This window comes from Salmo trutta, chromosome 35 (assembly GCF_901001165.1).
Source record: "Salmo trutta chromosome 35, fSalTru1.1, whole genome shotgun sequence".
Classification (NCBI taxonomy): domain Eukaryota; kingdom Metazoa; phylum Chordata; class Actinopteri; order Salmoniformes; family Salmonidae; genus Salmo; species Salmo trutta.
The window spans coordinates 24,332,746-24,345,334 of record NC_042991.1 but is presented as its reverse complement, the minus strand read 5'-3'; the positions used below and the strand labels follow the sequence as shown (position 1 = coordinate 24,345,334).

The following is a 12,589-nucleotide window of genomic DNA, read 5'->3' as shown; positions in this document are numbered from 1 at the left end:
AGTGTTCTATAAGGATGATACTATGTTGGTGCTTAAGACAACACACTTAAAGAGTCCTTCACACAGCTCTCTGTGTGGAATGCAGAGTGGTGTGTATGTGTTTGTTTTGGAGGCGGGCAGACACCCACTAAGAGAAGGTGGTGAGGGAGGAGTGGAGGGTCTCTAATGTGTTCATGTGGGCTGCTGGACTCACTCCGGAAACTCCCTCCTCTTCTCAGGCCCTTTACAGTGTCTGTGACCAGGTCTTGCAGTTCCACGCATAAATAAACAGGACAGCCAGCCGGTCAGCCAGGGCCTAGGATGTGGAGCTGTGAGCTGGGCCTGTGGCTCTCTGGAGCTGGGCATAGGTATCAAGTTTTCAGAGAAACTGGCCACAGAGAGGGAGAGAGAGAGAGGGCACTGCTGCGGAGTGCACCAATCGTTTTTCATCTCCCCACTGCAGGCAGAGGCATTGGATCAGTACAATAAATATTTACAGGCCAATTCCAACACAGCGGCAAAACATTAGAGAGACTTTCATGGGGCTCGCTAGATGCTAAACACAGTTTCATAAGGCTGGGACGAATAACGCAACATAATTCAGGTTTCAACTACAACAAGACTGCTCTTCTGAGGACTCTTTCCCCTGAAAATATAACTTGCTACAGTCTGCAGCTCCCTCCTTCTCCCTAGGAGAAAATTAATGTCAGCCTGACAGCACGGCCTTTCCCCTGGGGAGGAAACAGGGTGACCAGAGCCCATTGTGCTCCACTGTGTGGGGCCTGGCTGGGACAGACAGAGCCTGCATCCCAAATGCCACCTTGTTCCTTATGTAGTGCACTACTTTTGACCACGGCCCTTAGGGGTGCCATTTGGGATGCAGACAGACAGAGAGGAGGGAAGGGGAGATCACATATCTGACATGAGAGGGCCAGGGATATAAGGACTATATCCATGTTACTTAGTCCCCAATCCGATCATTACAGCAGCTTTGCTCATACATGAAATTGTATGAAATTGTAACGACACAACAGAACTTTAAGAATGGTTAAATGTGTCTGGGGGGAGAAAAAGGTCTGAGATTCCAGATAGAGAGAAGTGGGTGGAGTACGCTTACTACAACAAAAAGACACACAGAGGAAAATGAGTGCCATTTGAATCATTGACTCATTGAGTCTGTATGAGCAGGGCAGCTCAGTGTCTAAGCTTTGATCCTCCATGTCGCAGCCAGACCTGTGCTCACTGCTACAGGGGACTGTAATCTGCCCTGAATGCCTCCCATTCAGCCGGCCTAGCGGGCCAACATTAAGTCCTGTCAGGTGAAAGTGAGGAGAACCCAAAACAGACTGCCTCAGATCACGGTTAGTGCTATCCGGGATGCTTGGAACATCCCAACCCTGAACCCTAATCGGAACCTTAACCCCTACCCTACCCTTAACCTTAAACCCTAACCTAACCCTTACCATAACTATTTTAAATCTCAACTTCAATGGGGTATGGACACCCCAAGAATTCTGGATAGCAGCAGCTTTAAGGGGCTGCCTTAAAGCTGCCATTAGTGCAGGTTGACACTGCATTCCTCGAGCGCGTTCTCCACGTGGCCCAAGAACAGAGGGGTCATTGAGCACTCCTGGCCGGGTGGGAGGGGTAGAGGGAGGGGAGGCTGAGGACGTGGACGATGGGCGTCCCTGGGTGCACAAGGCAGTGAGCCGGAGCCTTTCCTTAAAGCTGAGAGAGGGCTCAAACAGGGTCTCAGAGTGAGAAGAGCTGGCTGCCTGCCTGTCAGAAATCGTATAGGCTGTGTACTCTACAGTAAGGGCCTGTTTATCACAGACCCTCTCAGCAGGACAGGCAGCTCTCTGGCTGGCACTCTAGCCCTGCTGACACTTATGCCAAGGTGTGCAGGTGTACACGGCCATGTTTCCCTCTCCTTCACACTGGTGCGAATAACCCCGAGCTGATTTATAGAGTTCGTCAGATCTCTGTGCGTCTGCCAGGAATGGAAGCTGAAAGCAAACCTACACTGCTTTGTAGATAAACATTTTGACACAAATCCCATGATAATATGGAAGTGATGTGGTTATTTGGAAATATACTGAACAAAAATACAAACACAACATGTAAAGTGTTGGTCATGTTTCATGATCCAGAAATGTTCCATATGCACAAAAAGTTTATTTCTCTCAAATTGTGCGCACAAATTAGTTTACATCCCTGTTAGCGAGCATTTCTCCTTTACCAAGATAATCAATCCACCTGACAGGTGTGGCATATCAAGAACTTGATTAAACAGGATGATCATTACACAGGTGCACCTTGTGCTGGGGACAATAAAAGGCTCCTTTTAAATGTGCTGTTTTGAAACACAACACAATGCCAGAGATGTCTCAAGTTTTGAGGGAGCGTGCAATTGGTATGCTGACTGCAATAATGTCCACCAGAGCTGTTGCCAGAGAATTTAATGTTCATTTCTCTACCATAAGCCGCCTCCAACATTGTTTTAGAGAATTTGGCAGTATGTCCAACCGGCCTCACAACTGCAGACCACGTGTAAATGAGCCAGTCCAGGACCTCCACATCCGGCTTCTTCACCTGTGGGATTGTCTGGGACCAGCCACCCAACACAGCTGATGAAACTGGGTTTGCACAACCAAAGAATTTCTGCACAAACTGTCAGAAACCGTCTCTGGGAAGCTCATCTACGTGCTCGTCGTCCTCACCAGGGTCTTGACCTGACTGCAGTTCAGCGTCGTAACCGACTTCAGTGGGCAAATGCTCACCTTCGATGGCCACTGGCATGTTGGAGAAGTGTGCTCTTCACGGATGAATCCCGGTTTCAACTGTACCAGACAGATAGCGTCGTGTGGGTGAGCGGTTTGCTGATGTCAACGTTGTGAACAGAGTGCCCCATGGTGGCGGTGGGGTTATGGTATGGGCAGGCTTAAGCTAAGGACAACAAACACAATTGCCTTTTATCGATGGCAATTTGAATGCACAGAGATACCATGACGAGATCCTGAGGCCCATTGTTGTGCCATTCATCCACTGCCATCACCTCATGTTTCAGCATGATAACGCATGGCCCCATGTCACAAGGATATGTACACAATTCCTGGAACCTGAAAATGTCCCAGTTCTTTCATGTCCAGCATACTCACCAGACATGTCACCCATTGAGCATGTTTGGGATGCTCTGGATCGACGTGTATGACAGCGTGTTCCAGTAACTTCGCACAGCCATTAAAGAGGAGTGGGACAACATTCACAGGCCACAATCAGCAGCATGATTAATTCTATGCGAAGGAGATGTGTCATGCTGCATGAGGCAAATTGTGGTCACACCAAATACTGACTGGTTTTCTGATTCCAGCTCCTACCCTTTTTTTAAGGTATCTGTGACCAACAGATGCATATCTCTATTCCCAGTCATATGAATCCATAGATTAGGGCCAAATTAATTTATTTCAATTGACTGATTTCCTTATATGAACTGTAATTCAGTAAAATCTTAGAAATTGTTACATGTTGCATTTATATTTTTGCTCAGGGTATTTAATACACAGCTTGTTAGTCATTTCAAAACATGATCAGTAGAATTTCCTCTTGAAGGATAAGAAAAGATTAAACCAACTAACCAATCTATCAATCTTACCTTGGGCTCAGGATTGCCAGTCATGGTCTTGAGCAGCTGGTGGAGGTGGGGCCAGTTGCCTTGAGAGTACCAGCCAGGCTTGTCCAGGGATGGCAGCCCTTCGCTCTCCTCCACATCATTCACTACAGCCAGGAAAAAGTCAACAACAACCACAAAGTCACCACACAGATCGACTACACCGTTCAACGACATGAACATACACAACCACACCGCTTAGCACACAACCACAACACCTCTCACCACATAACTCAACACTGGGCCCACAAGCAAATGTGACTAATTTCAGGAAACTTGGCGTATGTCACTACTTCACAGGAGAGGCATTTGAACGTAAACTTTTTTTAAATCAAAATGCATTTTTTGGGGGGCAGAAATGCATTCTGGAATATTTCATGTGCCTTAACAACAAACATGTATGCCATCTGTAAATATGAATAAAATGGTGAAATTACAAGCCTAGTTGGTTTAGCCACGGAAAAAGATAGGAACCTTCCCACTAGCCATGATTGGCTGAGATATTGGATGGGCTGGACATGCCGAGAGATTAGTTCAGATGTGTCTACCATGTAGCTAGCTAGCTAACATTGAACCTGGTTGGTTAGCTACCTGCAGATTCATGCAGGGTAGTAACGTTAGGAGTTGGAATTATGGTTCTTTGTTTAGCTAGCTAGCTACATGTCTAAACAAAATACTCTACTATGCAAGTAACCATTTCACTAAACCTTCTGTATCCTGTTCATGTGACAAATTAATTTTGATTATATTTGATATAGTATGTGTTTACCAGACAGGGTAATGAGACCTGCACCAAAGTCAAATTAGGATATAACGTTAGGCCAACGAGACAGTGTCCACATTCTAAGATTTCTTTGGTAGAATGCCCTGCTTTTATTTCTAATGGTGAGCCAATTATTTTCTGTAATTGGCTCACCATTAACTTGTAAATAATGATCTTGTTGTGAGTTTATTTTCCTGTAATAATGAAGACCTTGTCAGCTATATGATATGGTCATTATTTGAACTGGCTAGCCAGCTAACTTAACATTAGATAGCTAGCTAACAAGCTAGAAACGAACCAAAACATTGTTTAGAAAGTAGCTTTTAGTTGCCTGGTTTGCTTGATTGACATATCCTAAATTCATTTTTAAAATGGGTGGATTTATTGACTATTTTGGACCACGAGGCCGCTGATGTCATGCAGCCTGTACTTTTTGTGTTTAGTACATGGCCTCACATGTGAATCCTTAAAGAGATGGGTGGGGCTAAGGCTTAAGAGTGTGTACGATGCTAAATGGGTGTAGACTAAGATGAGCTCTCCAGTAGGTTTACCAAAACATTCAAGGGCCATTTTCTCAAAAGTGAGGTTACAAGTTTATCAACTTTCAAAGCAGAATTACTTTCCAATTGTTCCTCAACTGTAATGTATGATATACCATTTTCTAGCTCAGTCTTTACTTTTCCAATGTATAAAACACAATTTCAAATTTTGCTACATAAGACAGAATTGAGCCAGTCGGTAACAAATATGGATTCTAACAAATATGGATACTTTCATATACATCACTTGTGAGGGATAAAAGTAACTAATTTAAAATAGATTTTTCACAGGTGCCTAATTGGAGCTACAGTACTTCCATGAGTATGTTTCCTAAACAGATATAGTGCACTACTTTTGAACAGGGGATATAGGGCTCTGGTTAAAAGAAGTACACTATATAGGGAATAGGGTGCCATTTGGGATACAACCATGGAGGCTTGTCTGCTTCCTCCTTTTTCAGCCACTCACACAGGAAAGTGTGTCAATGACCTCATGGAAGCATTTACAGTTCATAAATAACACCCAATGATCTTTCCAGACTTCAGGAACAACATAGTTTATGTCTTAATGCTCAACAACAGCCAAGTACTTTTCACTAAGAGAAAAGGTCTGTATCTATAGTCATTCCTGGTTGACTGGAGGGGGTTTTGGCCTGCTTGATTGGGCTGCTGCTGGTTAGCAATAACCACAGTCTGTTTCAGTTTGAGCAAGGGGGTAGTGGAGCATTGCCAATATAAGATACAGAGAAGCTGGAATCTAAACTGCACCACACAATTCCCACAGCATTACTCACACAATAGTAACTGCTGGGAGGGAGGCCCTAGAAAGTTCCTTGAAAACAAATCAAATGTTTAGCTGAACTCAGTGAAAGAGCTTATGCCTACTGGAATTGCCATTGAGTAAATATAACTGTACAAACTTTGTTATTCATATTGTGTTTCATCTTCAAAGTCCTTGTGCCTGGCTTAACTGATTGGTGCTTAAGACCAGCAGCAGGAAAACCTCTACTTTCCTTTGTTAAAACGACAGCCCTTGTCAAAGTGGGCTGCAGGTTCAAATCAAATCAAACTTCATTTGTCACATGCGCTGAATACAACAAGTGTAGACTTCACCGTGAAATGCATACTTACAAGCTCTTTACCAACAGTGCAGTTCAAGAAGAAGAAAATATTTACCAAGTAGACTAAAATAAAAATAATAATAAAAAGAAACACCATATACTGGGGGCACCGGTACCGAGTCAGTGTGCGGGGGTACAGGCTAGTTGAGGTAATCTGTACATGTAGGTGGGGGCAAAGTGACTATGCATAGGTAATAAACAAACAGCGAGTAGTAGCAGTGTACAAAAGGGGGGGGGGTCAATGTAAATTGTCTGGTGGCGATTTTAAAAATTGTTCAGCAGTCTTATGGCTTGGGGGTAAAAGCTGTTGAGGAGCCTCTTGGTCCTAGACTTGGTGCTCCGGTACCGCTTGCCATGGGGTAGCAGAGAAAATAGTCTATAACCTGGAGTCTCTGACAATTTTATGGGCTTTTCTCTGACACCGCCTTTAATATAGGTCCTGGATGGCAGCTTGGCCCCAGTGATGTACTGAGCCGTACGCACTACCCTCTGTAGTGCCTTACGGTCAGATGCCGAGCAGTTTCCATACCAGGTGGTGATGCAACCAGTCAGGATGCTCTCGATGGTGCAGCTGTAGAACCTTTTGAGGATCTGGGGACCCATGCCAAATCTTTTCAGTCTCCTGAGGGGGAAAAGTTGTGGTCGTGCCCTCTTCACAACTGTCTTGGTGTGTTTGGATCATGATAGTTTGTTTGTGATGTGGACACCAAGGAACTTCAAACTCTCGACCCGCTCCACTACAGCCCCGTCGACGTTAATGGGGGCCTGTTCAGCCTTCCTTCTCCTGTAGTCCACGATCAGCTCTGTTGTCTTGCTCACATTGAGGGAGAGGCAGTTGTCCTGGCACCACACTGCCAGTTCTCTGACCTCCTCCCTATAGGCTGTCTCATTGTCGGTGATCAGGCCTACCACTGTTGTGTCGTCAGCAAACTTAATGATGGTGTTGGAATTGTGTTTGGCCACACAGTCGTGGGTGAACAAGGAATATAGGAGGGGCACTAAATACACACCCGAGGGGCCCCAGTGTTAAGGATCAGTGTCGCAGACGTGTTGTTGCCTACTCTTACCACCTGGAGGCTGCCCGTCAGGAAGTCCAGGATCCAGTTGCAGAGGGAGGTGTTTAGTCCCAGAGTCCTTAGCTTAGTGATGAGCTTTGAGGGTACTATAGTGTTTAACGCTGAGCTGTAGTCAATGAACAGCATTTTCACATAGGTGTTCCTTTTGTCCAGGTGAGAAAGGCCGGTGTGGAGTGCGATTGAGATTGCGTCATCTGTGGATCTGTTGGGGCGGTATGCGAACTGGAGTGGGTCTAGGGTGTCCGGGAGGATGCTGTTGATGTGAGCCATGACCAGCCTTTCAAAGCACTTCATGGCTACCGACTTGAGTGCCACGGGGCGGTAATCATTTAGGCAGGTTACCTTTGCTTCCTTGGGCACAGGGACTATGGTGGTCTGCTTGAAACAGACTCGGTCAGGGAGAGGTTGAAAATGTCAGCGAAGACACTTCACAGTTGGTCCGCGTGTGCTTTGAGTACACGTCCTGGTAATCCGTCTGGCCCAGCAGCTTTGTGAATGTTGACCTGTTTAAAGGTTTTGTTCACATTGACTACCGAGAGTGTTATCACACAGTCATCTAGAACAGCTGGTGCGCTCGTGCATGCGTCATTGTTGCTTGCATCGAAGCGAGCATAAAAGGCATTAAGCTCGTCTGGTAGGCTCGCGTCACTGGGCAGCTGGTGTTTGGGTTTCCCTTTGTAGTCTGTAATAGTTTTCAAGCCCTGCCACATCTGACGAGCTGCAGAGACGGTGTAGTAGGATTCAAAGTTAAAGTCCCCGGCATTAAAGTCCCCGGCCACTAGGCGCGCCACTGCTGGGTGAGCATTTTCTTCTTTACTTATGGCCTGATAGAGTTGGTTGAGAGCGGTCTTAGTGCCAGCTTTGTTTTTTGGTGGTAAATAGACGGCTATGAATAATACAGATGAGAACTCTTGGTAGATAGTGTGGTCTACAGTTTATCATAAGGTACTCTACCTCAAGCGAGCAATACCTTGAGACTTCTTTAATATTAGACATCACGCGCCAGCTGTTATTTACAAAAAGACACACACCCCCACACCTCGTCTTACCAGAGGTAGTGTCTCTGTTCTGCCGGTGCATGGAAAATCCCGCTAGCTCCATATTGTCCGTATTTTCGTTCAGCCACGTCTCGGTGAAAGATAAGATGTTACAGTTTTTAATGTCCCGTTGGTAGGATAATCTTAATCGTAGGTCATCAATTTTATTTTCCAATGATTGCACATTAGCAAGAAGAATGGAAGGCAGTGGGAGTTTACTTGCTCGCCTCCAGATTCTCAGAAGGATGCCGAGCTGCGGCCCCTTTTCCGGCATCTTTTATTCATGCAAAAGGCGTGGATCTTGGCCTGTTCCAGTGAAAGCAGGATATACTTCTCGTCGGATTCGTTAAAGGAAAAAGTTTCTTCCATTCCACGGTAGAGGTCGACCGATTAATTAGGGCCGATTTCAAGTTTTCATAACAGTCGGTAATCGGCATTTTTGAACACCGATTGTGGCCGATTACATTGCACTCCACGAGGAGACTGCGTTGCAGGCTGACTACCTGTTACGCGAGTGTAGCAAGAAGCCAAGGTAAGTTCCTAGCTAGCATTAAACTTATCTTACAAAAAACAATCAATCTTAACATAATCTCTAGTTAAACTAATCATATCATCAACCATGTGTAGTTATCTAGCTTGTCCTGCGTTGCATATAATCGAAGCGGTGCCTGTTAATTTATCATCGAATCACAGCCTACTTCGCCAAACGGGTGATGATTTAACAAGCGCATTCGCAAAAAAAGCACTGTCGTTGCACCAATGTGTACCTAACCATAAACATCAATGCCTTTCTTTAAAATCAATTCACAAGTATATATTTTTAAATCTGCATATTTAGTTAATATTGCCTGCTAACATGAATTTCTTTTAACTAGGGAAATTGTGTCACTTCTCTTGCGTTCCGTGCAAGCAGAGTCAGGGTATATGCAGCAGTTTGGACTGCCTGGCTCGTTGCGAACTATGTGAAGACCATTTCTTCCTAACAAAGACCGTAAATAATTTGCCAGAATTGTACATAATTATGACATAACATTGAAGGTTGTGCAATGTAACAGCAATATTTAGAGACTTAGGGATGCCACCCGTTAGATAAAATACAGAACTGTTCCATATTTCACTGAAAGAATAAATGTTTTGTTTTCGAAATGATAGTTTCCGGATTTGACCATATTAATGATCTAAGGCTCGTATTTCTCTGTTATTATGTTATAATTAAGTCTATGATTTGATATAGCAGTCTGACTGAGCGGTATAGGCAGCAGCAGGCTCGTAAGCATTCATTCAAACAGCACTTTCGTGCATTTGCCAGCAGCTCTTCGCTGTGCTTCAAGCATTGAGCTGTTTATGACTTCAAGCCTATCAACTCCCGAGATTAGGCTGGTGTAATGGCTAGCTAGTTAGCGGGGTGCGCGCTAATAGTGTTTCAATCGGTGACGTCACTCGCTCTGAGACCTTGAAGTAGTTGTTCCCCTTGCTCTGCAAGGGCCGTGGCTTTTGTGGAGCGACGGGTAACGATGCTTCGAGGGTGCGAGGAGAGGGACGGAAGCTATTCTGTTACACTGGCAATACTATACTGCCTATAAGAACATCCAATAGTCAAAGGTATATGAAATACAAATGGTATAGAGAGAAATAGTCCTATAATTCCTATAATAACTACAACCTAAAACTTCTTACATGGGAATATTGAAGACTCATGTTAAAAGGAACCACCAGCTTTCATATGTTCTCATGTTCTGAGCAAGGAACTTAAACGGTAGCTTTCTTACATGGCACATAATGCTCTTTTACTTTCTTCTCCAACACTTTGTTTTTTCATTATTTAAACCAAATTGAACATGTTTCATTATTTATTTTTATGGCTAAATTGATTTTATTGATGTATAATATTAAGTTAAAATAAAAGTGTTCATTCAGTATTATTGTAATCATCATTATTAATAAATATTAATAAATCAAATCGGCCGATTAATCGGTATCGGCTTTTTTTTTGGGGTCCTCCAATATCCGGTATCGGCGTTGAAAAATCATAATCGGTCGACCTCTAGTCCACGGTGAGTAATAGCTTTTCTGATGTACAGAAGTTATTTTCGGTCATAAGAGATGGTAGCAGCAACATTATGTACACAATAAGTTCAAAAAGAATTTACACAAAACGCAAAAAAATAAGATAGCACAATTGGTTGGGAGAATGTAAAACGTCAGCCATGTTCTTCGGCGCCATCTTTTAGACACCGTTGTTGATACGTTCAATGTGATATAAATATTGTGGCAGAAGATAGAAAGCAGAGACTTGGGGGTGCGGACTCTCTCGCTTGCGCGCACGCACACACACACAAACGAGCACACACACACAGCTGTGAGGACGTACAGACCTTGACAGAAGATGGAATGAGAAGTATGTGGTCTCTGGAAGACCATAACTGAGCACAAAAACACACATTTCTATCTCTGAGCCCCCCCCATATTAGAATGTGAAATCCGGTGGCATTTTCACTGTAACCAAAGTGAGGCTGTATGCACAAGGCAAATATTTAGAGAGACCTGGCCTGGCTGACATCCTTTGGACAAATGACTGCTGAAGGAAGGTCATGCTTAATACGAGACTGGGAGGGGTCTGACACTAGCAGCCAAAGTAAAGGATCGATTTCTAAAACCTCTGTTTAATACAGTACCTGGCAGGAACTGGGCTCTTCTTAAGAAGTAGATAATGTTATTATGTCCTGTATAAGAATAGAGCCCATTGACTTACAGTATGTGACCCAGTCCATCAACTTGAAGCTCATGTTGAAAAAAAATCTAAAATGGGGTTTCACATTTTTTCCGGTAGGTACAGAATTAGTGAGCTTTTGAATTATCAATAACTTGTCGAATATTGAAGGACATAAAACTGCACATAAAACTGCAAACACAAAACTGTTGTGGTGACATGATAGCAACCTGCTGATAGTAAACTAGCTTAGCTTTGAGGTGAACTTGTCAGCTCTTTATCTGATCAACTTGACAGGCAAATATAGCAACACTATTAGAACATAATAACTGAGGCAAAATAAGTGACAGTGATACTGTATCCAAAAAAGCCCCAAGGCATACAGTATCTCTGCTACATTATGGAATAAGATCTCTCCCAGTATCTCTGCTACATTATGGAATAAGATCTCTCGCAGTATCTCTGCTACATTATGGAATAGCAGCAGCCACTGACTGAGGCTATATCTGCCAACGTGGCGAGGGCTGGAGGAGGTATGAATATTTGAGGGACTGGGTCATTGTGTTTCATACATAACGCATCCATTCCTGGCAGGAACGCAGTCCAGATGGGGGAGCATACCAGAGCTTGTGCACACCTTTAGGAACCGACCGTGAATAAATATCAGCAGCCTGCGCAGGAAAACTATGATCACGTGTGGATAATAGATCAAATTAGAAATACTGACAGCTAATATGAACCTAGTTTAAACCCTACTATGTCTGCAAGTAGAGGTGGTGTGATGGTCCCCACCTGTCTTGATGCTAGTTTATCTTACTGGTTTCAGAAGAGATTTGATTTGACGCTTGGGTTTTATCTTCTGGAAGACAACTCCACAAGTAGTGCTTTTCTCATCCTAAAAAAAGGAAATTATTTGCAGTAATCACCATCATGAGATTCCGCTGTGCTATAAAGTCCACAGCCCTGTAATGCTCTTTTTGATGTCGGCAGAGAGCTGATCTACAGTGCTTACTGTTGGTGGAGTGTACTGTACATAGGGTACTGATGGTTTTCTGGGAAGTGGGATCCTGTATGGACAGGCAGACATACAGACAGGCAGGGAAGCAGGTACTGTAGTCAGGTACTCACCCAGGGTCCTGAAGGGCCTCTGTTGGGGCACCAGTGAGAAGAACCCAGGCTTCAAGGCGTTGGTGATGATGATGTCAAACAGCTCCTCCCAGTCCTTCCTGCAACAGCCAATGAGAAACAAACCCCTGATTATTAAAATACATCTGCAAATACTGTGAGATCGAAACCTGGCCGCCATTTTTGCACACAAAAACTCTTACTTGGAACTAAACATTGGCGAGTTGATGAAAAACAGTAACATAAACAGTGTATTTATGAAAAGAGCATGAGGAAAATGTTAAGGAAACTCTTAAGGGTTGGACCCTTTTTTTCAATTTTCGCCTAAAATGACATACCCAAATCTAACTGCCTGTAGCAAGGATATGCATATTCTTGATACCATTTGAAAGAAAACATTTGAAGTTTGTGGAAATGTGAAATGAATGTAGGAGAATATAACACATTAGATCTGGTAAAAGATAATACAAAGAAAAAAATGTGTTTTTTTGTACCATCATCTTTGAAATGCAAGAGAAAGGCCATAATGTATTATTCCAGCCCAGGCACAATTGAGATTTTGTCCACTAGAT

At 43.7% G+C, this 12,589-nt stretch overlaps 1 protein-coding gene across 1 annotated transcript in view; it reads right to left on the bottom strand.

The window, feature by feature from the left end:
* The window catches only part of LOC115174908 (5'-nucleotidase domain-containing protein 1), a 73,791-nt gene that overhangs the window by 7,412 nt on the left and 53,790 nt on the right, over positions 1-12,589 (bottom strand). The window contains exons 8-9 of the mRNA XM_029733919.1: positions 12,021-12,118; positions 3,632-3,753 (exon numbers count right to left, since the gene is read on the bottom strand). Coding sequence (XP_029589779.1) covers positions 3,632-3,753; positions 12,021-12,118 — 220 coding nt within the window. The remainder of the gene's footprint in view (positions 1-3,631; positions 3,754-12,020; positions 12,119-12,589) is intronic.